The sequence below is a fragment of the Pogona vitticeps genome, chromosome Z (genome assembly GCF_051106095.1).
Source record: "Pogona vitticeps strain Pit_001003342236 chromosome Z, PviZW2.1, whole genome shotgun sequence".
In the NCBI taxonomy this organism is placed as follows: domain Eukaryota; kingdom Metazoa; phylum Chordata; class Lepidosauria; order Squamata; family Agamidae; genus Pogona; species Pogona vitticeps.
Window position 1 is genome coordinate 1,888,771 of NC_135799.1, and position 25,959 is coordinate 1,914,729.

The window sequence follows — 25,959 nt, forward strand, 5'->3', positions numbered from 1 at the left end:
TCTGGGATGTTCCCTCACGTGGTGTCACTCTGTGAATGGCAGGGGTGCTGGGGGGGGGGGGAGACTCCTGTTCAACCCCTCTGACTCTCAGCCTGTGGAGTGTTTCAGGTTTCCATTAATTCCCCGTACTATTTCACTGAGGCATGAAAAACTGCAAAGCGCCCAGCCAGAAGAATGTGATGGTCCGGCACCCCCCGTGTGATGATGACACACAACTTCCGATTGCTTTTTAAGACCTTGCAGGCGGACCTTCGCTCAGCCTCTCCGGCCCCCAAGGTCAGGCCATCTAGCTGACCACCATCCCCTGCGCCAACGAAAGCAGAAAGACATAAAGAAGCAAAGAGGAAAGTAATTCTGAATGAATGAATTCTAAGCTAATTAAGAATCTAATGACTGAATTTCCTGCCTCTAAGAAAGTCTCTTCCTGGAAACCAAGAGGAGATTCAGACAATTTCCTGGGAATATTTTTATAAACCTAAAACCAGCAGCAGTAAATCTCACACAGACACACACAGTCACTTTTCCCAGTGTAGGAAAGGGGCAGCCCCTCTCTTCCCCCCCAGGGGCTCTCCTGCCCCCCCCCATTGCTCTGGGTGGGAAGAGAAGGGGGTGGGATGGAGGGTCAGGGTCTGGGTTCAGGTCAGGGCCTGGTTGGCGTTCTAGGAACTTCCCTCCCTTGCAGGGGCAGCATCAGCAACCACCTTGGCTGCCATAGACATGAAATATCATCCTCATCATCCACATCCCTCCTTCCCTCCCAGCCAGCCCCTTGTCTTCTGCCCCTCCCTTCCAAGCCCTACTTACTTGGGCCCCCTCCTATCCCCCCCACTCCTCAAAAAAATAGGGGGCGGGGGGCTGCCTATGGGTGCACGCGCGCGCGCGCACACACACACACACACACACACACACACACACACACACACACACACACACACACACACACACACACACACACACACACACACACACACACAGACGACTCCTCTGCCCCCCATCCAATGCCCCCCTGGTGGACCAGAGGGGGGGAGAATGGGCAGGAGGAGCCTATTTGGGGGGGGGAATGAAACGGCCGCTGCTTTCCCGCCCTCCAGGCCACGATCCGCCGCCAACCCCCCCCCTCTGTCCCCCCCTGCCTTTTTCCCTGAAGGGGGGCAAGGAGGGAGCCGTTGGGGGGGGCTCAGGGGCAAGGGGCACCTCGCTCCCTGGGAGGCCCTACTGGACACCACATCCTGTGGCAAGGAGTTCCACAGGCTAACATGCCAAGTCAAGGACTATTTCCTCGGTTCTTACTCCAGCACCACCCCATCGGAGTGGAGGTCCCCTGACGGTTCTGGTACTGCGTGAGAGGGGAAAGAGCTTTCTGCTCGAGACCTCCAAGGAGGATGATGGACACGTTAGACTTCGACTTCCTTTTAGACCTCTTCTCGCTGCTCCGGTTCTCTCAAGGCTTCTTCCCCACAGGGCCGCCCGTTTGACACGCCTTGCGTGCACACACACACCGTGTCACACTCGGGCACAAAGACAAACGTTGCACAAACATCTGCAGATCCCCACAACTGAAGCATCTCTTCCCTCCATCCTCCCTTTGGCCTTTTTGCTTTGATCCCCTTGTCTAGTATTTGTTTAGCTTTTATACCCCCCCCCCACCTAGACGGAGCTACTCTGCGCACAGTCTACAGTAAAAAAAAAAAAGGCAATAAAATTAAAATCCTCAATAAATAGACCGAAACAATCCAAAAACCAGAAGAAGAAGAAGAAGAAGAAACTAAGCAGTGGCAGGAGGGATTTCATGCCCTTTCCCTTCATTTGGTGTTCCCTGAAAGGTAGCTGGGCGAGTCCACGGATCTGCCCTCGGTCTCCGGGGTCTCTCCCCTTTCTTTCTTTCTTTTCTTTCTTTCTTTCTTTTCTCCTCCTTCCTCCAGATGAAGGCTTTTCCTTCCTTCCTCCCTTTCCTTCCTTTCTGTTCCCTGTCAAACCCCTGCCAGCTCTGATCCCTGGTCGCAGGATCCCCCCCCCCCGGGTTCTGCCTCCAGCTTTATTCTCAGCTGTGCTCTGTTATGAAACGGACTATTTCACCCGTTATTTTTCACTCCGTTTCCGTATGTCTGATCAAGTGGGCACGTCCACAAAGGCTCACATCAAAATATAATGGTTAGCCGATAAGGTGCCATACATTTGTGCCTTGTTTTGTTTTGTTTCTTTGGATTTTGCCGGATAACGCTTGTGCGGACGAACAGGGCTGCCTCTTCTACAATGACAGCTACTAGAATGTTTCTTGAAATGTTCCATATCATTTTCTGTTTTATTTTTGCTTGTAGCTGGAAGCAAAATAATTCTGCCGTCAATCATTGTTCTTTACGTTCAGCCCTAGTGGTTCATTTATTCTAATGAATAACTTTCCTTCTCTAAGGGACATCCTGACACTAAAGAGAGGTAATTTTTAAGCTTTTTTTTAAAAAATGAAGTAACGCTTACCAAGACAGAAAAAAGCAAAGCACGATTCAGATTTTGGGTCACTCCTTAATAATGTTTCATCATCTTTGCCACTTTCTGGACGAAAAGAGACACAGCAAAGAAAGGGTCAGGAAAAGTTGCCCTGTTCAATTCCAGCAATTAAATTTTTTTTTTTGCCAGACAAGTAAACAGAGGGTTCCAAAAGTCCAATCATGCCTGTTCTTCAACAGGATGATGATGGCGGCAGCTGGTTCCCCAGAGGAGTGCCCCTGCGACAACTGGAGAGCTTGGCCTTCTAAGTCAAAAGGGAAGAGGCGTTCCCTTGTCGTCGTCGTCCCCCCCCCCGGTTCTGGGTGCCCCAAAGTCCGTCCGTTCCTGGCCTGAGATCCACCCAGCCTCCCTTGAGGCTGGCTCTGGCCCTGATGCCGGCCAGAAGAAACAACAAGGGATCCCCGGGCTGAGAAAAGCCAAGAAAGGCCTGAGCCAAGAGGGGAAACTCCCATGACTTCGAGCAGCCGATCTCTCTAGGACAGGATCCGAGGGCTCAGCCGGGATTTATAACAATACTCATGGCGATGGAAGGGCCACAAGAACTCCCCACCCCACCCTCCATCTGCTGGCCTTGGGGCAGCCACGAGGGCCCTTCCTTTCTCCTGACCTTCGGAGACAGAGCCCAACCCTTGGCTGGTTCCCCAGTGAGAGGCCCTCCCCTTTCCTTTCCTTTCCCCACCAGGTCGCAAAGAGAAGAATCAGAATTATACAGACCCACTTCTGATGCTGCTAGAAAAAACCACATGTGAAAAAGGAAGGAAGAGAGAGAGAGAGAGAGAGAAGTGAAGCCTGCCAATGACAGAAAATCTATTTCCAGCTTCTCGGGGTGTAGATATTCCCCATTGGTAGAAATATGGGCCTCCAATGTGAACAAAAATAGCAGAGTCTACTCACAAGTAAAACAAAATGAATGGACTGTTTTAAATGACAAGTTGTATATCTTAGTTAAGAATTCAACAACTTCATTTCTCAGTTCCTTAATAACAGTTGGGTGGATGCCATCTGGGCCCGGTGACTTATTGATTTTTAATTTATTGATTAGGTTTTAAAAAAACTTCTTCTTTAATCTGATTCAATTCGTTAGTCAGCCAATCACATTTTTCTTTTTCTTTTTATTATACACAAACATACAAAACAAACACAAAACATATATGTGGGGAGAATATATCCATCTAACATATAAACCTGACTACATTAACCATATTGCCCTACTAAGCATCTTTAGACCATATCCATTTAATATATAAATCTGACTACATAAACCCTAAAGATTAACATAAATAAATTGTCTAATATATAAACTTAAACCTGTATTGATCTTATATTCAAGCCATTCTTAGTTGCATAGACCAATTATAGTTCATAAGTTACTTAGTATCTTCATGTTTCTAATTCATCATCAATACCTTCTAAATAATTGTGATCAGAATATGTAATCTAAGCATTACCTATACTTATTAACCATTGAAGACGTTCAACAAGTAACTTCCCCATTTTTATTATATTTCTTTGCTCCATGTATAAATCAGGAATTTTTAATTATTTACAGCCTTGTGGATCTAGGAATTCATTTCTTTCATTCTTTTTCCTGGCTTTTAAAGTGCTATCTATAAAGTCTCTTTATATTCTTTCACCTGCGTACACCTCTAACCAGAAGTCATCATAAGCAATTCTAATTTCATCATAAAGGTAGCTTAACCATACACACCTCCCCACACAGAAGCTCCAGGCCAGCTCAATACATTTCTGTAAGATCCCCACTTTTACAGGTAAAAAGACATTGTAAGTCTAATCTTGTCTATATAATCAATATGGTGACTCACTCATATTTAAGCTCTATATATAAACCATAAGAGCCAAAGCATCTAATATTATTATTTTTCATTAACCTTTCTGGAATTTATATCTACATATATTTATCTACCTTTTAGCTTCCCCCAAGCTTTCCAACAAAAGGAAAACATCTCCTTCTGCTTCATTGACTGTGCAAAAGCCTTTGACCTGGGGTTCAGTCCGAGGTAGCCGGCTCAAGGTTGACTCAGCCTTCTATCCTTCCGAGGTCGGTAAAATGAGTACCCAGCTTGTTGGGGGGGGGCAATGTGTAGCCTGCATAAATAACTTGTAAACCACCCAGAAAGCGTTTGAAGCAATATGGGGCAGTATATAAGCAACACGCTTTGCTTTGCTTTGCTTTGCCTGTGTAAAACCATAGCAAACTATGGCAGGTTCTTAAAGAAAGGGGAGTGCCTGACCACCTCATGTATCTCCTGAGAAATCTATATATGGGACAGGAAGCAATGGTTGATTGGTTCAATATTGGGAAAGTACAAGGCTGTATATTGTCCCCCGGCTTATTTAACTTATATGCAGAATACATCATGCAAAAGGCTGGACTGGAGGAATCCCAAACTGGAATCAAGACTGCTGGAAGAACTATCAACAACCTCTGATATGCAGATGATACCACTCTGATGGCAGAAAGTGAGGAGGAATTAAAGAACCTCCTAATGACGGTGAAAGAGGAGAGCGCAAAAAACGGTCAAAAAAACTAAGATCAGGGCCACTGGTCCCATCACTTCCTGTCAAATAGAAGGGGAAGATACAGAGGCAATGACCAATTGTTCTTTATTGGGCTCCATGATTGCTGCAGATGGCGACAGCAGCCACAAAATTAAAACACACCTGCTACTTGCGAGGAAAGCAATTATAAACCTAGACAGCATCTTAAAAAGCAGAGACATCACCATGCCGACCAAAGTCCGAGTAGTCGAAGCTATAGTTTTTCCTGTACTGATGTAGGGAAGTGAGAGCTGGACCATAAAGCTGACAGGCAAAGAATTTTTGCTTTTGAACTGTGGTGCTGGAGAAGGCTCTTGAGAGTCTTGTAGACTGCACGGAAAACAAACCTATCCATTCTGAAGGAAATCAACCCTGAGTGCTCACTGGAAGGACAGATCCTGAAGGTTCCTAGTGTGGGTCCTTTGATGTAACCTAAGATGACCATTTATTTATTTATTTATTTATTTTATTTCTATCCCGCTTATCTGATCATATTAGACCACTCTAGGCGGCTTACAGTAAAAACAATAATGTAATTTTAAAACTTTACAGCAGAAACGTAAATAAAAAAAAATAAAGAACAGAATAAGAAAAAAGATCGTCAAGGGTTTTCTGTTGGGAAGGCCCGCCTATACATCAATGTTTTTAGTTGTTTCTTAAAAATGCCCAGCGAGGGAGCCGCGCGAATCTCAGGGGGCAAGTTGTTCCAAAGGCGAGGAGCCACCGCTGAGAAGGCCCGGTTTCTGGTCTTTTCCTTTCGGGCCTCTCTCGGCGTTAGGCTCCTCAGCCTTATCTCCTGGCTCGCGCGAGTGACACGGGTAGATCTAGGTGGGAGAAGGCGTTCCGCCAAGTATCGAGGTCCTAAACCGTTTAGGGCTTTGTAAGTAAGCATCAAGACTTTGAAGTCGATGCGGAATCGGATGGGCAGCCAATGCAATGCGGCCAGAGTGGGGGAGATATGTTGGTATCTTCTCAGCCCACTGAGTAGTCTGGCCGCCACATTCTTCACCACCTGTAGTTTCCACAGCAATCTCAAAGGTAGCCCCACGTAGAGCGCATTACAGTGGTCTAATCTCGAGACTACAAGCGCATGCACCAGAGTGGTGAGAGACCCCACATCAAGGTAGGGCCGCAGCTGGGCTATCCGCCTGAGATGGAAAAAAGCGGAACGGACCACGGACGCCACCTGGGTCTCCATGGTGAGCGCCGGGTCAAGATGGACACCCAAGCTACGGACCCCATCCCTGGCGGGCAGGGTCACCCCCCCAAAAATGAGGGAGTTTCCCATGTCCCCAGGTGTGGGGGCGCCCACCCTCAGTACCTCTGTCTTGTCCGGGTTCAGCCTCAGCCCGTTCTCCTGCATCCATTCCTGTACAGCCTCCAGGCAACGCCGAAGGGACAGAACGGCATCTCCTGCAGTTGGAAAAAAGGAGATGTAGAGCTGTGTGTCATCCGCATATTGATGGCACTGCGCTCCACACCTCCTGATGACCCCTCCCAGCGGCCTCATGTAGATATTAAACAGCATTGGGGAGATGATCGACCCCTGTGGGACCCCACAATTAAGGCACCACGGGGCCGAAACATTCTCCCCAAGCTGTACTCTCTGGGGACGGTCCTCCAAGAAGGAATGGAGCCAAGCAAAAGCCCGGCCACCTATCCCCAACTCGGCGAGCCTCCCCAGGAGGATACCATGGTCAATGGTATCAAAGGCCGCTGAGATATCGAGGAGGACCAACAGAGACACTTTGCCCCTGTCGGCCTCCCTCAATAAGTCATCACACAGGGCGACCAATGCCGTTTTTGTCCCATGGCGCGGCCTGAAGCCCGACTGGAATGGATCCAGGGCATCTGTTTCATCCAGGAACGCCTGGAGCTGATCGGCTACCACCCTCTCGACTACCTTGCTTAAGAAAGAAACATTGGCGACGGGCCTATAGTTGCCAATTTCGTCCGCCGCCAAACTGGGTTTCTTTCTTATGGGCCTAATGAGTGTTTCCTTGAGGGCAGAGGGAAATCTACCCTCAAGGAAAGACCCATTAATTATTGCAGTAGCCCATTCCGTTGTTGAGGGCCTGGCTGCCTTGATTAGCCAGGCTGGGCAGGGGTCCAAAGAGGTGGTGGCACGACAGCGATCAAGCGTCCTGGCCACAGTGTCGGGCGATACGGGCTTAAAAGAGTCAAAAGACACCGGGCAAGACGGAGCGCTGGACATCTCAACTCGACTCACTGTATTCAAAAAAGGAGCGAGATCCCGGCGGATGGCCTCCACTTTGGATTTTAAAAATGCTGCAAATTGGTCCAGGGTAAGACTAGGGGGAGGCCTATCTCCCGGGCCAACTCCGGATAGGTCACGTACTATACGGAATAGTTCCGCCTGCTGGTTGGATGCCTCACTTATCCAGTTAGCGAGGTAAGTTCTACTGGCAGCCTTTACCTTAGACTGGTAAAGGTTAGTTGCGACCTTAACAGCTATACGATTGAAAACCGTCGGGTCCTTTCTCCATTTGCGCTCCAGCCGTCTCCTGACCCACTTCGACACCCGAAGATCCTGGTTAAACCAGGGCGCTGGGCGATCTCTGCGGCGGAGAGGGCGTTTAGGTGCGATCGTGTCAACGGCACTAGTCGCGGCGGTGAGCCAGCCGTCAACCAGGGCCTCGACAGGAGCGCCAGCCAGGTCAGCCGTAACCCCTCTCATGGCATCCTGGAATCCAATCGGATCCAGTAGCCTTCGAGGGCGGACCATGACAATAGATCCCTGCTCCCTGCGAGGGGGGAGGGCCATCTTGAGGAAGCATTTTATTAGGTGGTGATCCGACCATGACAAGGGGACCGACTCAAGGTCAGTCACCATCGGTCCACTCTCACTCCCATTGGTGGAAAAAACCAAATCTAATGTATGGCCGCCCACGTGCGTAGGGCCGTTGACATGTTGGGACATGTTCAAGAAGGCCATGGTCTCCAAGAACTCAAGAGCTGGTCCAGCGGGCTCTGCCCCCGCATGCACATTGAAGTCCCCCAAGACCAATAATCTCGGGGAATCCAACAGTGCCACGGAGACAAAGTCCACCAGCTCCGGTAGGGAAGTGGCTGGGTCGTGGGGAGCACGGTAACCCAGCAAGATCCCAATACCGTCCCTGGCCCCGATCCACACGTGGAGAGCCTCAAGACCTGGTTTTACCACCGAGGAGCGCCTAATTACTTCCAGGGTGGATTTATAAACGATGGCGACTCCCCCCCCGACCCTCTAGTCTACCCTGGTGTTGGACAGCATAAACGGGCGGGCAGATGAGAGCTAGAGGGGGGCCCCCCTCTCCACCAATCCATGTTTCGATTATGCAGGCCAGGTCTGCATCTTCCTCCAGAATAAGATCGTAAATTAGCTGGGTTTTGTTAGATACAGACCTGGCGTTCAACAACACCAGCCGTAGAGTAGAGGGTTGGCTGGTCTGACTACCTCGGCACTGGAGGTTGGTCTCCATCTCAGAACAAGGAACAGCCTTTAAACATCTGTCCCTTGTTCTTCTAACACGAGTAGGGAAGGAGCCAACGCCATATCGCCCTCTACCCGTGATGACAGAGATGTTTTGTGGCCCCCCGCTGGGAAGGCGGGCCCTCCAATCCATGACGAGAAGGAAAACTAGAAAGAAGAATAAAAAAAGAACTAATAACTTAATATAATTAAAGAGAAAAAAAGAATTATACAATACAACAATAAACTCAATACATCAATAAAACATGTAAACAACAGTATCAAACTTAATAATAATTAAGATAAGTAATCAAAAATAATAAACAATAAAAACAAAAATAATAATAACATAATAAAATAAAATAATAAAAATATTAATCACAAAAACTAAATAATTAACCCCCACAAATAATAACTGGGAAAAAACATTAATAACAATGAAACAATTACAATAGGCATCAATTATAGTTATATCCAAATTAGAGAAATTCCATAAAATTCAAATTATACAGTTTAAATAAATATAATATTGAAATTTAAAATATGCATTTACTTCAAATGGATTAAACAAAAAATAGAATGGGGCAAGCTAATGACAATAAACAAAGTAAAACAAAATAAGACAAAAAGCAACAAAATTAATATAGTGAAAAAGCAGAGAAAATAAACCCAAGCTTCTCCCCCCATATAATTAGTCCTGTCTTGCAGCACCCTAACAGCAGGTCTTATTTTCCTCAGAGTGGTTGTTGGGTATGAGTTCAAATTCATGGGGGCAACAACCCCTACCCAGACAGTCAGAGGTAGAGCTTGATATAGCATTGCAAGGAGGGAGAACAGGAAGAGAGCCACTGAAGACATGATACCTGTGCTGGCTCTCTCGGCGTTATAGGGTCGAAAGGGGAATTCCTTTCAGGGTCTGCTGCTGTAAACTGGGCTTCTCTGGCCATAAATAATAGGAAAGAGTCACAGTTCCATCTGGCTCTCCAAGAGGCCCTGAGAGAGAACACAGCCAGCCGGTATCAGATTTCACAGGCTTCAGTTAGTCTCTCAGTCTCTCAGATTCCTAAGCACAGGCTCACCCAACTCCTTCCAACGGTGTCCACGGCCTCCAGGGCTCTAGCTCTCGAACCGGCAGGCTCTTCTAGACCCTTCCATGCTGGGCCTTAGTCTCCCAAGGCCCCCAGCGCCAGGCCCACCAAGCACGATGGTTTTCCAAGGGCTTAAGCTCTTCCAGCCCCCTCAGAACGAAAGGCAAGCTCTTCCAACCCCCGCAGCCACAGCACAAGCTCCCGGGACGCCAAACTCTGCCTCCCTGACAAGCCAGGCCAAGGTCAGGTCTTCCCCTCCGCCTCCTCCAGCTCTCTCGGCAACCTCCGAGCAGTCCCAGCAACGCAGGAACCAGAAGAGAAGCTCAGGAACCAGGAGAGAAACTCAGAAAACAGAAAGAGATTATAAGCTAAAAATAAACTGAGTTGGCTAAATGAAGTAAAAATAAGATAGGTGAAGTGAAAATAAAATGAGTGAAGCAGAAAGCAACCAAAAAGAGAAAAGGGAAAGAAAAGACTAGACCGAAGTGGTGGAGAGAAAAGACTCCTACCAGCTATCGGTCCGCCATCTTGTATTTAAAACCTTGTATTTAAATTCCGACTAAAGCTCTTTCCACATTCCATGCATTTATGTGGTTTCTCCCCCGTGTGGATCCTTTGATGTCTCCTAAGCTGACCACTCTGACTAAAGCTCTTTCCACATTCCATGCATTTATGTGGTTTCTCCCCAGTGTGGGTCCTTTGATGTCTCCTAAGCTGACCACTCTGACTAAAGCTCTTTCCACATTCCATGCATTTATGTGGTTTCTCCCCAGTGTGGGTCCTTTGATGTACCCTGAGCTGACCACTTGAAAGAAAGCTCTTTCCACATTCCATGCATTTATGTGGTTTCTCCCCAGTGTGGGTCCTTTGATGTCTCCCAAGCTGACCATTCTCACAAAAGCTCTTTCCACATTCCATGCATTTATGTGGTTTCTCCCAAGTGTGGGTCCTTTGATGTACCCTAAGATGACCACTCTGACTAAAGCTCTTTCCACATTCCATGCATTCATGTGGTTTCTCCCCAGTGTGGGTCCTTTGATGTCTCCTAAGCTGACCACTCTGACTAAAGCTCTTTCCACATTCCATGCATTTATGTGGTTTCTCCCCAGTGTGGGTCCTTTGATGTACCCTGAGCTGACCACTTGAAAGAAAGCTCTTTCCACATTCCATGCATTTATGTGGTTTCTCCCCAGTGTGGGTCCTTTGATGTACCCTAAGATGACTATTGTGACTAAAGCTCTTTCCACATTCCATGCATTTATGTAGTTTCTCCCCAGTGTGGGTCCTTTGATGTCTACTCAGGTCACCACTCTGACTAAAGCTCTTTCCACATTCCATGCATTTATGTGGTTTCTCCCCAGTGTGGGTCCTTTGATGTACCCTAAGATGACCACTCTGACTAAAGCTCTTTCCACATTCCATGCATTTATGTGGTTTCTCCCCAGTGTGGGTCCTTTGATGTACCCTAAGCTGACCACTCTGACCAAAGCTCTTTCCACATTCCATGCATTTATGTGGTTTCTCCCCAGTGTGGGTCCTTTGATGTACCCTAAGATGACTATTGTGACTAAAGCTCTTTCCACATTCCATGCATTTATGTGGTTTCTCCCCAGTGTGGGTCCTTTGATGTAATCTAAGGTCACCATTCCGACTAAAGCTCTTTCCACATTCCATGCATTTATGTGGTTTCTCCCCAGTGTGGGTCCTTTGATGTAATCTAAGGTCACCATTCCGACTAAAGCTCTTTCCACATTCCATGCATTTATGTGGTTTCTCCCCAGTGTGGGTCCTTTGATGTACCCTAAGATGACCACTCTGACTAAAGCTCTTTCCACATTCCATGCATTTATGTGGTTTCTCCCCAGTGTGGGTCCTTTGATGTACCCTAAGATGACTATTGTGACTAAAGCTCTTTCCACATTCCATGCATTTATGTAGTTTCTCGCCAGTGTGGGTCCTTTGATGTAATCTAAGATGACTATTGTGACTAAAGCTCTTTCCACATTCCATGCATTTATGTGGTTTCTCCGTAGTGTGGTTCCTTTGATGTCTCCTAAGCTGACCATTCTCACCAAAGCTCTTTCCCAATTCCATGCATTTATGTGGTTTCTCCCCAGTGTGGGTCCTTTGATGTCTCCTAAGATGACCACTCTGACTAAAGCTCTTTCCACATTCCATGCATTTATGTGGTTTCTCCCCAGTGTGGGTCCTTTGATGTACCCTGAGCTGACCACTTGAAAGAAAGCTCTTTCCACATTCCATGCATTTATGTAGTTTCTCCCCAGTGTGGGTCCTTTGATGTAATCTAAGATGACTATTGTGACTAAAGCTCTTTCCACATTCCATGCATTTATGTGGTTTCTCCCTAGTGTGGGTCCTTTGATGTCTCCTAAGCTGACCATTCTCACCAAAGCTCTTTCCACATTCCATGCATTTATGTGGTTTCTCCCCAGTGTGGGTCCTTTGATGTCTCCTAAGATGACCACTCTGACTAAATCTCTTTCCACATCCCATGCATTTATGTGGCTTCTCCCCAGTGTGGGTCCTTTGATGTACCCTAAGATGACCACTCTGACTAAAGCTCTTTCCACATCCCATGCATTTATGTGGTTTCTCCCCAGTGTGGGTCCTTTGATGTAATCTAAGGTCACCATGCCAACTAAAGCTCTTTCCACATTCCATGCATTTATGTGGTTTCTCCCCAGTGTGGGTCCTTTGATGTCTCCTAAGCTGACCATTCTCACCAAAGCTGTTTCCACATTCCATGCATTTATGTGGTTTCTCCCAAGTGTGGGTCCTTTGATGTACCCTAAGATGACCACTCTGACTAAAGCTCTTTCCACATTCCATGCATTTATGTGGTTTCTCCCCAGTGTGGGTCCTTTGATGTAATCTAAGGTCACCATTCCGACTAAAGCTCTTTCCACATTCCATGCATTTATGTGGTTTCTCCCCAGTGTGGGTCCTTTGATGTCTCCCAAGCTGACCATTCTCACAAAAGCTCTTTCCACATTCCATGCATTTATGTGGTTTCTCCCAAGTGTGAGTCCTTTGATGTACCCTAAGATGACCACTCTGACTAAAGCTCTTTCCACATTCCATGCATTTATGTGGTTTCTCCCCAGTGTGGGTCCTTTGATGTCTCCTAAGCTGACCACTCTGACCAAAGCTCTTTCCACATTCCATGCATTTATGTGGTTTCTCCCCGGTGTGGGTCCTTTGATGTACCCTAAGATGACTATTGTGACTAAAGCTCTTTCCACATTCCATGCATTTATGTGGTTTCTCCCCAGTGTGGGTCCTTTGATGTCTCCCAAGCTGACCATTCTCACAAAAGCTCTTTCCACATTCCATGCATTTATGTGGTTTCTCCCAAGTGTGGGTCCTTTGATGTACCCTAAGATGACCACTCTGACTAAAGCTCTTTCCACATTCCATGCATTTATGTGGTTTCTCCCCAGTGTGGGTCCTTTGATGTCTCCTAAGCTGACCACTCTGACCAAAGCTCTTTCCACATTCCATGCATTTATGTGGTTTCTCCCCGGTGTGGGTCCTTTGATGTACCCTAAGATGACTATTGTGACTAAAGCTCTTTCCACATTCCATGCATTTATGTGGTTTCTCCCCAGTGTGGGTCCTTTGATGTCTCCCAAGCTGACCATTCTCACAAAAGCTCTTTCCACATTCCATGCATTTATGTGGTTTCTCCCCAGTGTGGGTCCTTTGATGTACCCTAAGATGACCACTCTGACTAAAGCTCTTTCCACATTCCATGCATTTATGTGGTTTCTCCCCAGTGTGGGTCCTTTGATGTCTCCCAAGTTGACCATTCTCACAAAAGCTCTTTCCACATTCCATGCATTTGTACAGTTTCTTCCCTGTGTGAGTTTGATGTGAACGCAGATTTCTTCTCCTGCTGAAACTGTTTTCACATTCCATGTTTTTGTATGATTTCTCCCCAGGGTGAGTTCTTTAATCTGAACTAGCGGCACTGGTCTGAAGCTGTCTTCACACTTCAGGAGTTTAAGCCATTTCTCTTTTAGCTCATGGGTTTTTCCAAGCTTTTCTTCCTGGCTTCACCCTTGACTCTTTTCAGGGCCAGAAGAAGTGGCTCTGTATAATTCTGGCCATCGAGTTTGTTACCTTGTAGAGAACAAAGAAGATATTTTGAGAATATAGCACAGAGCAGAAACTAACTGGAGGTCAAACCAAAGAGTTTCGTTTGTCTTTGACTCCTTTGAAAGGCATATGTCTCCTGAAGGCTTTACAGGCAACATTTGAAAAATTAGCCGTATTGTACAAACAGCATGGACTCACCTTGCCTGAACTGATACTTCCAAAGGGACAGGGATGGGAAAATATATTGTAGTTGATTAATATTAACCACTATCTGAAATAATATTAATCATGGGCCATCAAGTCAATTCTGACTGATGGCAGCCCTTTTTTTGGGGGGGGGGTTTTTCTAGGTAGAGAATACTCAAAAGTCATTCCCCATTCCCTGATTCTGGGACCCTGCAGTTTCCCAAGGGCCACACAGGCTGACCTTACCCATGGGAGACACAGCAGTGAACCTCTGGTTCTGCAACCAAATATTTAAACCACAGAACTATCCAACCAGCTTACTCAGAAATACAAGGATAGGATTTGATTAGAATTGAGGTTTTACAGGAAACGTTCCATGGTTTACTTGCAAATTTCCTCCACAGTACAGTACAGTGGTGCCTTGCTTAACGGGTGCCCCGTTTAATGACGAAATCGCATAGCAATTAACTTTTTGTGATCGCTTTGCAATGTTCCCTATGGGGAAAAATCACTTTGTGATGATCGGTACCCTGTTTCGCTTACCGATCATTGCAAAGTGATGATTTTTTACCAGCTGATCGGTGGTTCCAAAATGACCGCCACGTAAAAAAAAATGGCCACCCACTGTTTTCTGGGATGGATTCCTCGCTTACCGGGCAGCAAAAATGGCTGCCGTATGGAGGATTTTAGCCCGTAGGAATGCATTGAAGGGGTTTCAATGCATTCATATGGGCTTTTTAATATCATATAGCGACGAAATCGCTTTGCAGCGAGTTTTGCTGCACCGATTATCATCGCTATGTGAGGCACCACTGTACTTAATTTAAAGGCATTGCAAGTCCATAAATGTATTGAAAATGGTGAACCCATGAAAGGAGAAAGTGAAGGAAGAGTTGGAAAACCTGGATTAATAAAAAAGCCACTGTTGGCTCACATTTAGCTTGCGATCTACAACAATTCCAACATCCCTCTCACTCGTAATTTTGCTGAGCTAAGTATCCCCCATCTTGTAATTGAGCAATTGGTTTCTTTTTCCAAGGTGCAGGACTTTGCACTTACCCGTGGCCAGGTAGGATCGTGCCAAAAAGAGGGAGGAATATTATTAAATATAACGGTTGACAGAGTAGCAGAATCCAGCTGAACACCAAAGTATGATAGGCAAATAAGATCTTCACTGAGATTATGAATACACCAGGCACAAGGATAGTGTTGATAGTAGATATTCCATTATGAACAATATATACAGGCAAGTTTTCAGTTCCAAAATAATGCACAGTAGTTTTCACAGAGTTTTAGTGCATATATCATTTAAATAAGTTCAGTAGTTGAATACCATAAGTTCCTTCCAGCTTGCCAGAGTTCCTTCTCTTATCAAGCACGTAGACACAGCTTCCACCAGGATTCTCAGCAACAGGAACAATACGATTCTTCTCTACAGTTTCTCCAACAGTATCACCAGCAACAATCCACAACAACCCACAGATTGTGTGTCCTAGTGCTGCTAATTTTATCCTAGTATTGTCCAATCCTACGTTTACATTCACAGCTGTAGCAATCACCTCAGCTGTGTATATTCAAGCTTTGCTTTACTTTACACTTCTGATTCTGACAATACTTATGGTCATTTTACAAACTTGATTTAACAATTCTATTCAGGTTGTTTCCCCAACCTGACAATGGTGAGGGTTTTTGGGCTAGGTTTTTTTTTTTAAAGGAAAATAGTTAAAGTTTGAGGATTTGTTACTATTGGGTGTTGCTTTGCTAGGGAATGTCCTCAGAGTATGGGACCAAATGGAGATGTGATGCTAAAATGGAATGGTTTAAAGTCTTGATAAATAAAGATAAATGTTAAGGGATGAAGAGGAAGATAGGTTAAACCCTACCAAGGATTAAAGAAGATATAATATTACAATATTCAAAAATATATGATATATATGAAAGAAGGTATAATATTACAACCCCTTCATGGATTGCTGCCTTGTTGTGGCAAAGGGGCTTGAGTAACTCAGGGAAGCTACGGGCTATGCCGTGCAGGGACACCCAAGACAGACAAGTCATAGTGGAGAGTTCTGACTAAACACAATCCATAGAGTATGAATTGGCAAGCCACTCTGGTATCTTTGCCAAGAAAACCCCATGAACAGAAACAAAAGGTTAAAAGATATGATGCTGGAAGATGGGCCCCTTAAGTTGGAAAGTGTCCAACATGTTACTGAGGAAGAGCAGAGGACAAGTACAGGTAACTCCAGAGCTAATGAAGTGGTTGGGCCAAAGCCGAAAGAATGCTCAGCTGCAGACACGCCTGGAAGTAAAAGGAATGTCCGATGCTGCAAAGAAAAATACTGCATAGGAACCTGGAATGTAAGATCTACGAACCTTGGTAAGCTGGATGCAGTCAAACACGAGACGGCAAGAATAAACATTGACATCCTGGCAGTAAGTGAACAAATGTGGACAGGAATGGGCGAATTCAGTTTAGACTATTATCATATCTACTTCTGTGGGCAAGAATCCTCTAGAAAACATGGAGTAGCCCTCATAGTCAACAAAAGAGTGGGAAAAGCTATACTAGGATATAATGTCAAAATGATATAATGATTTAAATACGAATCCAAGGCAGACCTTTCAACATCACAGTCATCCAGGTTTATGCACCAACCACCAATGCTGAGGAGACTGAAATTTTATGAAGATTTACAACACCTTCTAGAACTGACACCAAAGAAAGATGTTCTTCTCACTATAGAGGGAGATAGGGAAAGTTACAGAAAATTGAATGCAGACTTTCAGAGAATAGCAAGGAGAGACAAGAGGGCCTTCTTTTTTTAAAAAATATTTTTTATTTTATCACACTATAGACATACAAACCTAACAGAGATCACACAAAACAAGCAAAAGTAATAAATACAAACACACACACACACACACACAGAGAGAGAGAGAGAGAGAGAGAGAGAGAGAAAACAAAACAACAAAACCCCACATATAGGCAGGGTGGAGGCATTTCATACAATATTATCCATTATATAAATCTGACTGCATCAACCTTATTGCTCTTAAAAATTTGCTTGAGATGTGAGTCATCCTAAAGTTATAGTAATTCTAATGATTGATTTTTAAGATAATTCCTCTTACATCCTTGGCTAACCAATTATGTCTCAGAATATCAATATTTTACTATCATGAGAAATCCGCATTTCAGCAAAGATAAAAAACACCACAAAATATATTTATCTAATATTGGCTACTTAATCATATTATAATTCATATGTGCTTAATATCTCCATGTTAATGCTTTATACTATAATTAAGTAATCTCTAGTACTATGTTCACTCTAATATACATCTATACATACATGTATTTCATATCAGTATTTCATATATCATCATCAATTTCATATATTTTCAAATATCATCATCAGTCTTTCAAAAAGTAGGGATATTAAATGTCTCTCACCTGATATATTCAATCATGTTACAGTTTGTATATATTTTGTTTCTCAGACTACGTGCCTTAGACTCAACAGTTTCTAATGTTATATTCATCATAGACATTTCAGATTACATAATTGGAAATTCTTAATTGCCATTTGACTCCAAACATAGTAGAAATTACTTGCAATATATAAATCACATCCATTTTGTGTACATATGTGTGCCCCTCAAATTTATAATTTGGTTTTTATAATCATCAAATAACATTCACCCTTTTATATTTTATAAATCTTAACTCCATTGCACGGCCAGGAATTCCAAATCACTTATAACATAATAAATCTAAGGTTACATTCTTATAATTCATATTATGTTTCTCTAAGTAAAAGCTTTACAGTCTAATCTTGTGTTCATCATAGATATTTCAGATTATATAGATAAAAATTCTCAAATCCATAATTTCTATTATATTCATCAGGTAACGTTCCTCCTTTTTTAGTTTATAAATCTTAACTCTATACACAGGCCAGCTATTCCAGATCTCTTATGGCATTATTAACCTAAAGTTAAGTTGCATCTTAAAGTGTACCATAAAGTCCACAATTTCTAATATTATAGTCATCATAAATATTTCAGATTGTATAATTAATAATTCTTAATTGTTTATCTCCAAACATAATCAAAATTACTTTGTTGTTATATTCATCAATTAACATTTCCCCTTTTATTTATAACATTATAAACCTAAAATTAGATTGGCTCCTTTTTTACTAGCTTTGAAATGCCATCTATGGAACCCTATTAGGCTATTTTCTCTCTCATTTGGTGGGCTCATCATGTTCTGCCTTTGAAGCCAAGCAATGTCTGATCTGTAATCATTTTGTTTCCCTTTCAGCCTTGCCTTTTTGCTTCTTTGTTTTGCAAATTCACCCATCGAGTTAGGACACATCTCTTTTTCACCCACCTGGACCTCTTTCTCACAATACAAATCAGTTTTCCTAACCTCCTTTTTAAAGATTTTACCCTCCTTTTTAAAAACAAATAAAGTCACTCTTTCTTGTGCTGCTATAGTGGGCTGATCTGCTTCTGTTTCAGTACGCTGTTCTGACGAAAATTCCCAAAGCTCTGTCGTTTCCTTCATATCCGAAAGCACAGTCTGGAGTTCAAAAAACTGAATTTCAAAATGATTCAGAATGTTCCTTTGTAAGTTCTGAAAGGCATTTATTATGTCTTCTGTTAAATCCATCATGGTTGCAAAGCAGATGAACAAAGAAGCTTTGTAATTTCGAGATATGCTTGTTTGCCGCTTCCAAGGTTACACTATCTTCTTTGAAATCAGCCGCTTAAGTTTATTTTGTACTTACAGAGGCGATGTTGAAACCAATTAGTCCTTGTTAATGCAGTCATTCGTAAATCTTCATGCTTCCTTCCTGTCGTGGAGCTTCACAGCTAGGACGACATTAGAAAATGGCGTTGATGGAATCCTTTGTCTGAAGGAGTGATCTGAGAGGTGGTTGCTTTCCACCCCCCAGAAGATCTCTGCTCTCCTGCGACTCAGGGTGGGCTTCTCCTAGCCTTCCCTGCCCTCCAATTTCTTGGGGAGAGTCTGGATTCACAGCATGCAGCAGAAATCTGGAGAGTCCAGATTCCTTGCTGCCTCGCTGTTTGTAGCTCCACCCCCCTCTCATCACAAGAGGGCCTTCTTAAATGAACAGTGCATAGAAATAGTGGAAAACAATAGAAAAGGAAAAAACAGATCTGTTTAGGAAAATTGGAGATATTAAAGGAACATTTTGTGCAAAGATGGACATGGTAGGATTGTTCTCCTTGCAGTCCAGGGGACTCTCAAGTGCCTCCTCCAGCATCACAATTCAAAAACATCAATTCTTCGGCGGGCAGCTTTCTTTATGGTCCAGCTCTCACTTCCATACATCACTATAGGAAAAACCTTGGATTCGTATTGACATCTGTCATTTTTGTGATTATATCCCATTACAGCTTTTCCCACTCTTTTGTTGACTATGAGGGCTACTTCATTCCTTCTACTGGATTCTTGCCCACAATAGTAGACATGATAATTTGCCCATTCCCGTCCATTTTAGTTCACTGACACCTAGGATGTCAATGTTTATTCTTGCCATCTTGTGTTTGACTACATCCAGCTTTCCAAGATCTTACATTCCAGACCTGTCCGTCTTGGGTGTCCCTGCACGGCATAGCCCATAGCTTCCCTGAGTTACTCAAGCCCCTTCGCCACGAAAAGGCAGCAATCCGTGAAGGGGGCAGCAATCCGTGAAGGGGCTCCCTCTCTTAATGCAGCCTTAATAGCATTGGTCTTTTTTGCAGCCACATCACACTGCTGGCTTGTGCCCCAAGATGATTCCAAGGTCCTTCTCGCTCCTAGTACTGCTGAGCAAGTTATCCCCCGTCTTGTAACGGTGTGAAATAGTATGGGAAACCATGGAACCCAGAGACACTCCAGCGGCCAAGAGGTCAAGGGGTAGAGCAGGAGTCCCAGCACTATTACCATTCACAGAGCAACATCCCACAAGGGGAAATCCCAGAAGCTGACAGTCCGACAGTCCACCGCTACTCTCCCAAACCCAAGGCAAAGGTCAGGGCTGTTTTTTAGCAAGTGTGGATGGCAGGGAGCAGAAGAGAGGGTGTCCTGGGTAGACCATCTTCACTGCTCCCAGTCCTGCTGTCAATATTCAAGCTACCCTTTCCTATGGGGAACCTGGCAAATTTTTCCACTGCTGGCAACACATTGGACCTTTTTTTTTTTAATCGTGGCCACAGAAGCACAATATCCCACATTCCTATTGTCAGGTTATATAAAATAAGCCAAATAAAACAGAACCTGAATTTTACAACCATGAACACTCAGCACAGAGATCTATGACAGAAAGTGCTCGACAAGAACACCGGAATAAACAACTTAAGAGTGAAGATGATGTCAGGTCTCGGACCACCAACTGGACAGTGTGGGATAGTCTATATGGCCACTGGGTCATGACTTCTTTCTCTTGGCTCATGGAGAGGGTTGTGGACTTTTACGCCGTTGCTGCTGTACATAAATGGCAATAGACTTAGTTGCTAGAAGTCTAGTCTCTCTGCCTGATTTTCTTGACCGCTGGGACTGGAACAAGGAGCTTTGGCAACAGGCGCTGCTAAAAAAATGTGCCACTCTGATATAAGCACTACTGAGGCTGATGAACAGCTCTGGAGGTCTCCAAACTTACACACCAGGCTGGAATTCCACAGTTTATTACTGTTACTATTATTATTTTTGTTGTTGTTATTGTTACCTTAATATATACACCGCATTTCTCCCAAGAAGGGACCCAAAGCAGCTCGGAACATTAAGTCACACAGTTAAAAACACTGTAAGTTAAATATTAGAATACAAATTATTGGACGAAATTGGCAATTATAGCCCCATCGCCAATGTTTCTTTCATGAGCAAAGTGGTCGAGAGGGTGGTGGCTGATCAGCTTCAGGCTCACTTGGATGAAACAGACGCCCTGGATCCATTCCAGTCAGGCTTCAGGCCGCACCACGGTACAGAGACGGCATTGGTCACCCTGTACGATGACCTGTTGAGGGAGGCCGACAGGGATAAAATGTCTCTGCTGGTCCTCCTCGACATCTCAGTGGCCTTTGATACCGTCGACCACACTATCCTCCTGGGGAGGCTCTCCGAGTTGGGAATTGGTGGCCTGGCATTGGCCTGGCTCCGTTCCTTCTTGGGGGACCGTCCCCAGAGAGTGCAGCTTGGGGAGAGGGTCTCGGCCCCGTGGAGTCTCAATTGTGGGGTTCCACAGGGGTCGATTATCTCCCCAATGCTGTTTAACATCTATATGAGGCCACTGGGAGGGGTCATCAGGGGTCTGTGGGGCTTCGTGTCATCAATATGCCGATGACACCCAGCTCTATATCTCCTTTTCACCAACTGCAGGTAATGCCTTCCTGTCCCTTCAGCGCTGCCTTGGGACCATACTGAAATGGATGCAGGAAAATGGGCTGAGGCTGAATCCGGACAAGATGGAGGTTCTGAGGGTGGGTGGCCCCGTGGTTGGCGGCTTGGGTGATTCTCTCATGTTTGGGGGGTTGACGCTGGCCGTGAAGAGTGGGGTCCGCAGCCTGGGCGTACATCTGGACCCGACACTCACCATGGAAACGCAGGTGGCATCGGTAGTCCACACTGTCTTTTTTCAACTATGGTGGATTGCCCGGCTGTGGCCCTATCTCGACACGGGGGCACTCACTACCTTGGTGCATGCGCTCCTAATCTCAAGATTAGACCACTGTAATGCGCTTTACATGGGGCTGCCTTTGAGGCTGATGTGGAAACTTCAGGTGGTGCAGAATGCGGCGGCCAGACTCCTCACTGGAGTGAGAAAATACCAACATATTTCTCCAACTCTGGCCACATTGCATTGGCTGCCCATTCGTTTCCGCGTCGACTTCAAAGTCTTAATGCTTACTTACAAGGTCCTAAATGGTTTAGGACCTCAATATTTGGCGGAATGCCTGCTCCCACCAAGGTTTACCCGGATCACCCGCATGAGTCAGGAGGTGAGGCTGAGGAGCCTGACACTGAGAGAGGCCTGGAAGGAAAAGACACGAAACTGGGCCTTCTCGGTGGTGGCTTCTCGCCTCTGGAACAACCTCCCTTCAGCCTTCCCTATGCTGGGAATGTTTAAAACCCAATTAAAAACATGGTTGTACATCCAGGCCTTCCCTCCAGTCAATACAGTGGTGCCTCGAACAGCGATGTTAATCCGTTCCGCAAAAAACATCACTATTGAATTTCTTTGCTATTCAAAACATGGTTTCCCATTGAAATGCATTGAAAGCCGGCTAATCCATTCCAATAGGAACGAATTGCCGTCGCTAATGGAAAATCTCCATAGGAAACCTCGCTATTCAAAACACGGTTCCCCAACTGAAATGCATTGAAACCTATTCAGTGCATCTCAACACGGAAAAAAAATCAACAACAAATTAAATAAGGATCAGAACAAGGTCAAATTGGGTTAACAAAGGATTTAATAAGTGCACTTTACGATCTCAAACATTTCAAACTGGAAACCTTAATTTTAAACCGTTTAAGAAATAGCGAACACGAACTGTGGTTCCTCCATTGAAATGCATTGAAACCATTTGATAATCACCCATAGGAAAAATGGCTAATCAAAGCGAAAAAATGCCCTGAGAACCACATCGCTATTCGTTTTTTTCATTAATAGAGGTGCTCGCTATTCGAGGCACCACTGTACCTGATTTCTTTTCTATTCCTTCTTATTTTATTCTCACTCTATTTTATTGTAACTGTATCAAATGATTATGTAATGTTCTTGTGTTTTATTGTTTTATCCTATACTGTAAGCCGCCTAGAGTGGTTGAGTAGACCAGATAGGCGGGGTATAAATCAAATAAATCAAATAAATAAATAAATAAAAATTAAAAATTAAACAATATATGATTTAAAATATAATTAAAATATTAAAACAGGAAAAAAATAATATTATCTGCTTAAATGGGGTGCAGGGATTCATAATTGTTAAAAGCCTGCCTGAAGAGATGGGTCTTTAGCTTTTTTCGGAAGCATAAACAGGGAAGGTCCCTTTCCTGATCTCCCGAGGGAGAGCGTGCCATGGCCTGAGGGCTGCCACCGAGAAGGCCCTCCTCTCCCGTGTCCCCATCAGCTGTCCTTGGCCTGGCAATGGGGCTGAGAGGAGGACCCCCTCTGCTGATCTTAATCCCCAAGAAGGCACATATAGGGAGATACCGTCCTTCAGGGAGCCTGGGCCCAAGCTGTTGCATTACTTAAAAGGAAACAGATCCTTAAATTAAATTTCCTATTCTGGATGTTACCAATAAAGATTACTGACATGTAGTTAAAAGAATGGCAAGTGATGATTAACCCCTCTGACCAAAGTGGTTGAGACATTTTCCATAAATTCTTAAATGGGTGTATAAAAGATTGGATGAAACGGATACAAGATAGCAATCAAATAGGGAAGCTGGTGGGAGAAGGGAGGATTTCATGACTAAAAATAGTTTAGTTAGGAAAATGGGCAAAAGAATGGAAAAGGAAGAAAGTAGAAAAAATGTGAAATTTGAGGAAACTATTGAAAAAAAAGACTGAAGTTAGAAGCAATGAAAAATAGAAAGGAGATTGTAAGTGAAATGTGCAAACCGAGAGAAGAGGCAGAATATAAACCCCCAGGTGTTAAAAGGAAGACATGGTTAAAGAATCTGAAGGGAAAGATTGGAGTAAAACATGGAATATTTATTTTATTATTTATTTATGTATTTATTTATTGAACTTCTATGCCACCCATCTAGACATAGTCTACTCTGAGCGGCTCACAGAACACAAAGTAAAACAATAGAAATAAATTAGCAATTAACAACACATAGATAGTAATTTAAGATGGAAAGAATAAAAAGAAATTTAAATAGTGCCCGGAGGGAAGGCCTGTCTGAATAACCAGGTCTTCAGTTGGTTTTTAAAAATGCCCAGCGAGGGGGCCAAACGGATCTCTGATGGCAAGCTGTTCCAAAGTCGAGGGGCCACTGCCGAGAAGGCCTGGTGTCTCATCTTTTCTTTCTGGTCCTCCCTCGGCGTTAGGCTCCTCAGGCGCCCCTCCTGACTAGAACGGGTGACACGAGTAGAGCTAGGTGGGAGGAGGTCTCCGGCCAAGTATCGAGGTCCTAAACCATTTAGGGCTTTGTATGTAATCATTAACACTTTGAAACCAACGTGGAACCGAACGGGCAACCAGTGCAAGGCGGCCAGGGTGGGAGTGATGTGTTGGTGTTTCCTCACCCCACTAAGAAGTCTGGCCACCGCATTCCGTGCCATTCGGAGTTTCCGCATCAATCTCAAAGGTAGCCACACGTAGAGAGCATTACAGTGGTCTAATCTCGACATGAAGATAGGGTAATCTGTCAAAGATGAAAATAGGTGGAGCGGACCACAGACGCCACCTGTGTTTCCATGGTGAGCGCCTGGTCCAGATAGATCCCCAAGCTGCGAATCTCACTCTTCGCAGTAATAACAGAATTATGAAGCATAAGGGTAAAAGAAAATTGCTATAGAGTAAAATGGAGATGGCACTTAATTCCGGTGGCATTGAATATATTAAATAATAATGCATCATCTCTGTGCTGGAGGTGTTTTATAGGAGATTAGGGAAAAAACTCAATTGAATCCATGATTGCCTTATTGAATATGGTTAATAACCAAGGGAAGAAAGAAGAAAAGGAATTAGCTATTAAATGGTGCCTATGGCAAGGCTCATCTTTGCAAGGAACAGGAAAAGCGATTATCAAATTAACCTTGAGGAACGGTATAGAAAAATGTGGAATGTGGCCATTGATGACAATGGACCAGTGAAATAAAAATTAGGAGATGGATACTGGAAACTAGTAAGAGCCATGTGCTTTTGGAGAGAAACAGGGTGCTAAAAATGCAAAAATAACCATCATCCTAACCCTAACTCTAACCTAGTCCCTAAGGGAAAGGTGGCAAGAGGTGGAGAAAGGTGGACGTGAGTAATGTGGGTTAATTTGAGCTGATGGGATGGTGTGTGTTGTCATTTGTATCCTCTATTTTCTCTTTGTGATTTTCTTTTCAATAATGGAGGTCCATCGGATCCTATACTCTCTGTCTCTGTGAATCTTTCACCCCTTGATCCGACACTGGGATTGAAAATGGAAACATTTTCCATAGATGTCCTCTCCTTATGACCAAAGACCATCATCCTCAAACATTATTTCAATGATGTTTCTGCAAGAGATTCAATAAGTTCTGGGGAAATGATGGACAAAGATCTTGGCAATTTTTTTTTAAATGTGGGAACCTTGGAAGAGTAATCCTCAACCCACATTTATGTATGTACGTTTGTATGTGTGTATATCTGTATGTGTGTGTATGTACGTGCTCCATCTATCACTTGCTTAAAATGGCACCTTCTCTAAAATCCATGCCTGGGGACTGATAAATGCACAAACGCCCACACCCACACCCTGCAATCTCCCCACCTCTTGTTTCTTTCCAGAGGCTGTGCAAGGCTTCCCTCTTCCCTGTCACAGCCTCCCGGCAGGAGCCCTTTTTGAGGAAGAGACCGCACCCCTTCCTCCTCCTTGGGTCTCCAGCTTTCCCTTCCCTTCCTCTCAAGGGCAGCTGAGGCTCCACACCTGGCCAGGGGAGACCCTGCCTTGGTCGTCGCAGGAAGAGGCCAAGAAGAGACAGGAAGAAGGTTGGTGGGTGTTCTCCTAGGACAGCATCAGTCCTGCAAAAACTGTAACTGTAACTGTCTTTCCCTCTCCAAAAATCCCCTCATGCAGGAGTGAACTCTTCACTTCACCCTCTTGGATCCCAAAAGAGGAAAGGAGAAATTCCAGGGAGGCCTCATGCTAGACTGTCCAGGGTTGGAATCTCACCAACAGCACCTGCTCTTGGTGACCAGAGGGTTGAGCCAAGCAGGACTGGGAACCAAAAGAAAAACACTCTGCACATGTTCAGAGAGGCTCTGCTGTAGACAGTAAAACTGGGACTCACGCAACCCGGGTTGAAACCCC

At 44.5% G+C, this 25,959-nt stretch overlaps 2 protein-coding genes and 1 pseudogene across 4 annotated transcripts in view; 1 reads left to right on the forward strand and 2 right to left on the reverse strand.

The window, feature by feature from the left end:
- The window catches only part of LOC140702929 (uncharacterized), a 547,856-nt pseudogene that overhangs the window by 165,311 nt on the left and 356,586 nt on the right, over nucleotides 1-25,959 (forward strand). The gene's annotated exons all lie outside the window — the stretch shown is intronic.
- Nucleotides 1-25,959, reverse strand: part of LOC140702944 (uncharacterized) — a 540,061-nt gene that overhangs the window by 141,132 nt on the left and 372,970 nt on the right. The gene's annotated exons all lie outside the window — the stretch shown is intronic.
- LOC140702905 (uncharacterized) overlaps nucleotides 1-25,959 on the reverse strand; it is a 43,140-nt gene that overhangs the window by 13,118 nt on the left and 4,063 nt on the right. The window contains exon 3 of the mRNA XM_078382596.1: nucleotides 10,166-13,767. Coding sequence (XP_078238722.1) covers nucleotides 10,166-13,563 — 3,398 coding nt within the window. The 5' untranslated portion in view covers nucleotides 13,564-13,767. The remainder of the gene's footprint in view (nucleotides 1-10,165; nucleotides 13,768-25,959) is intronic.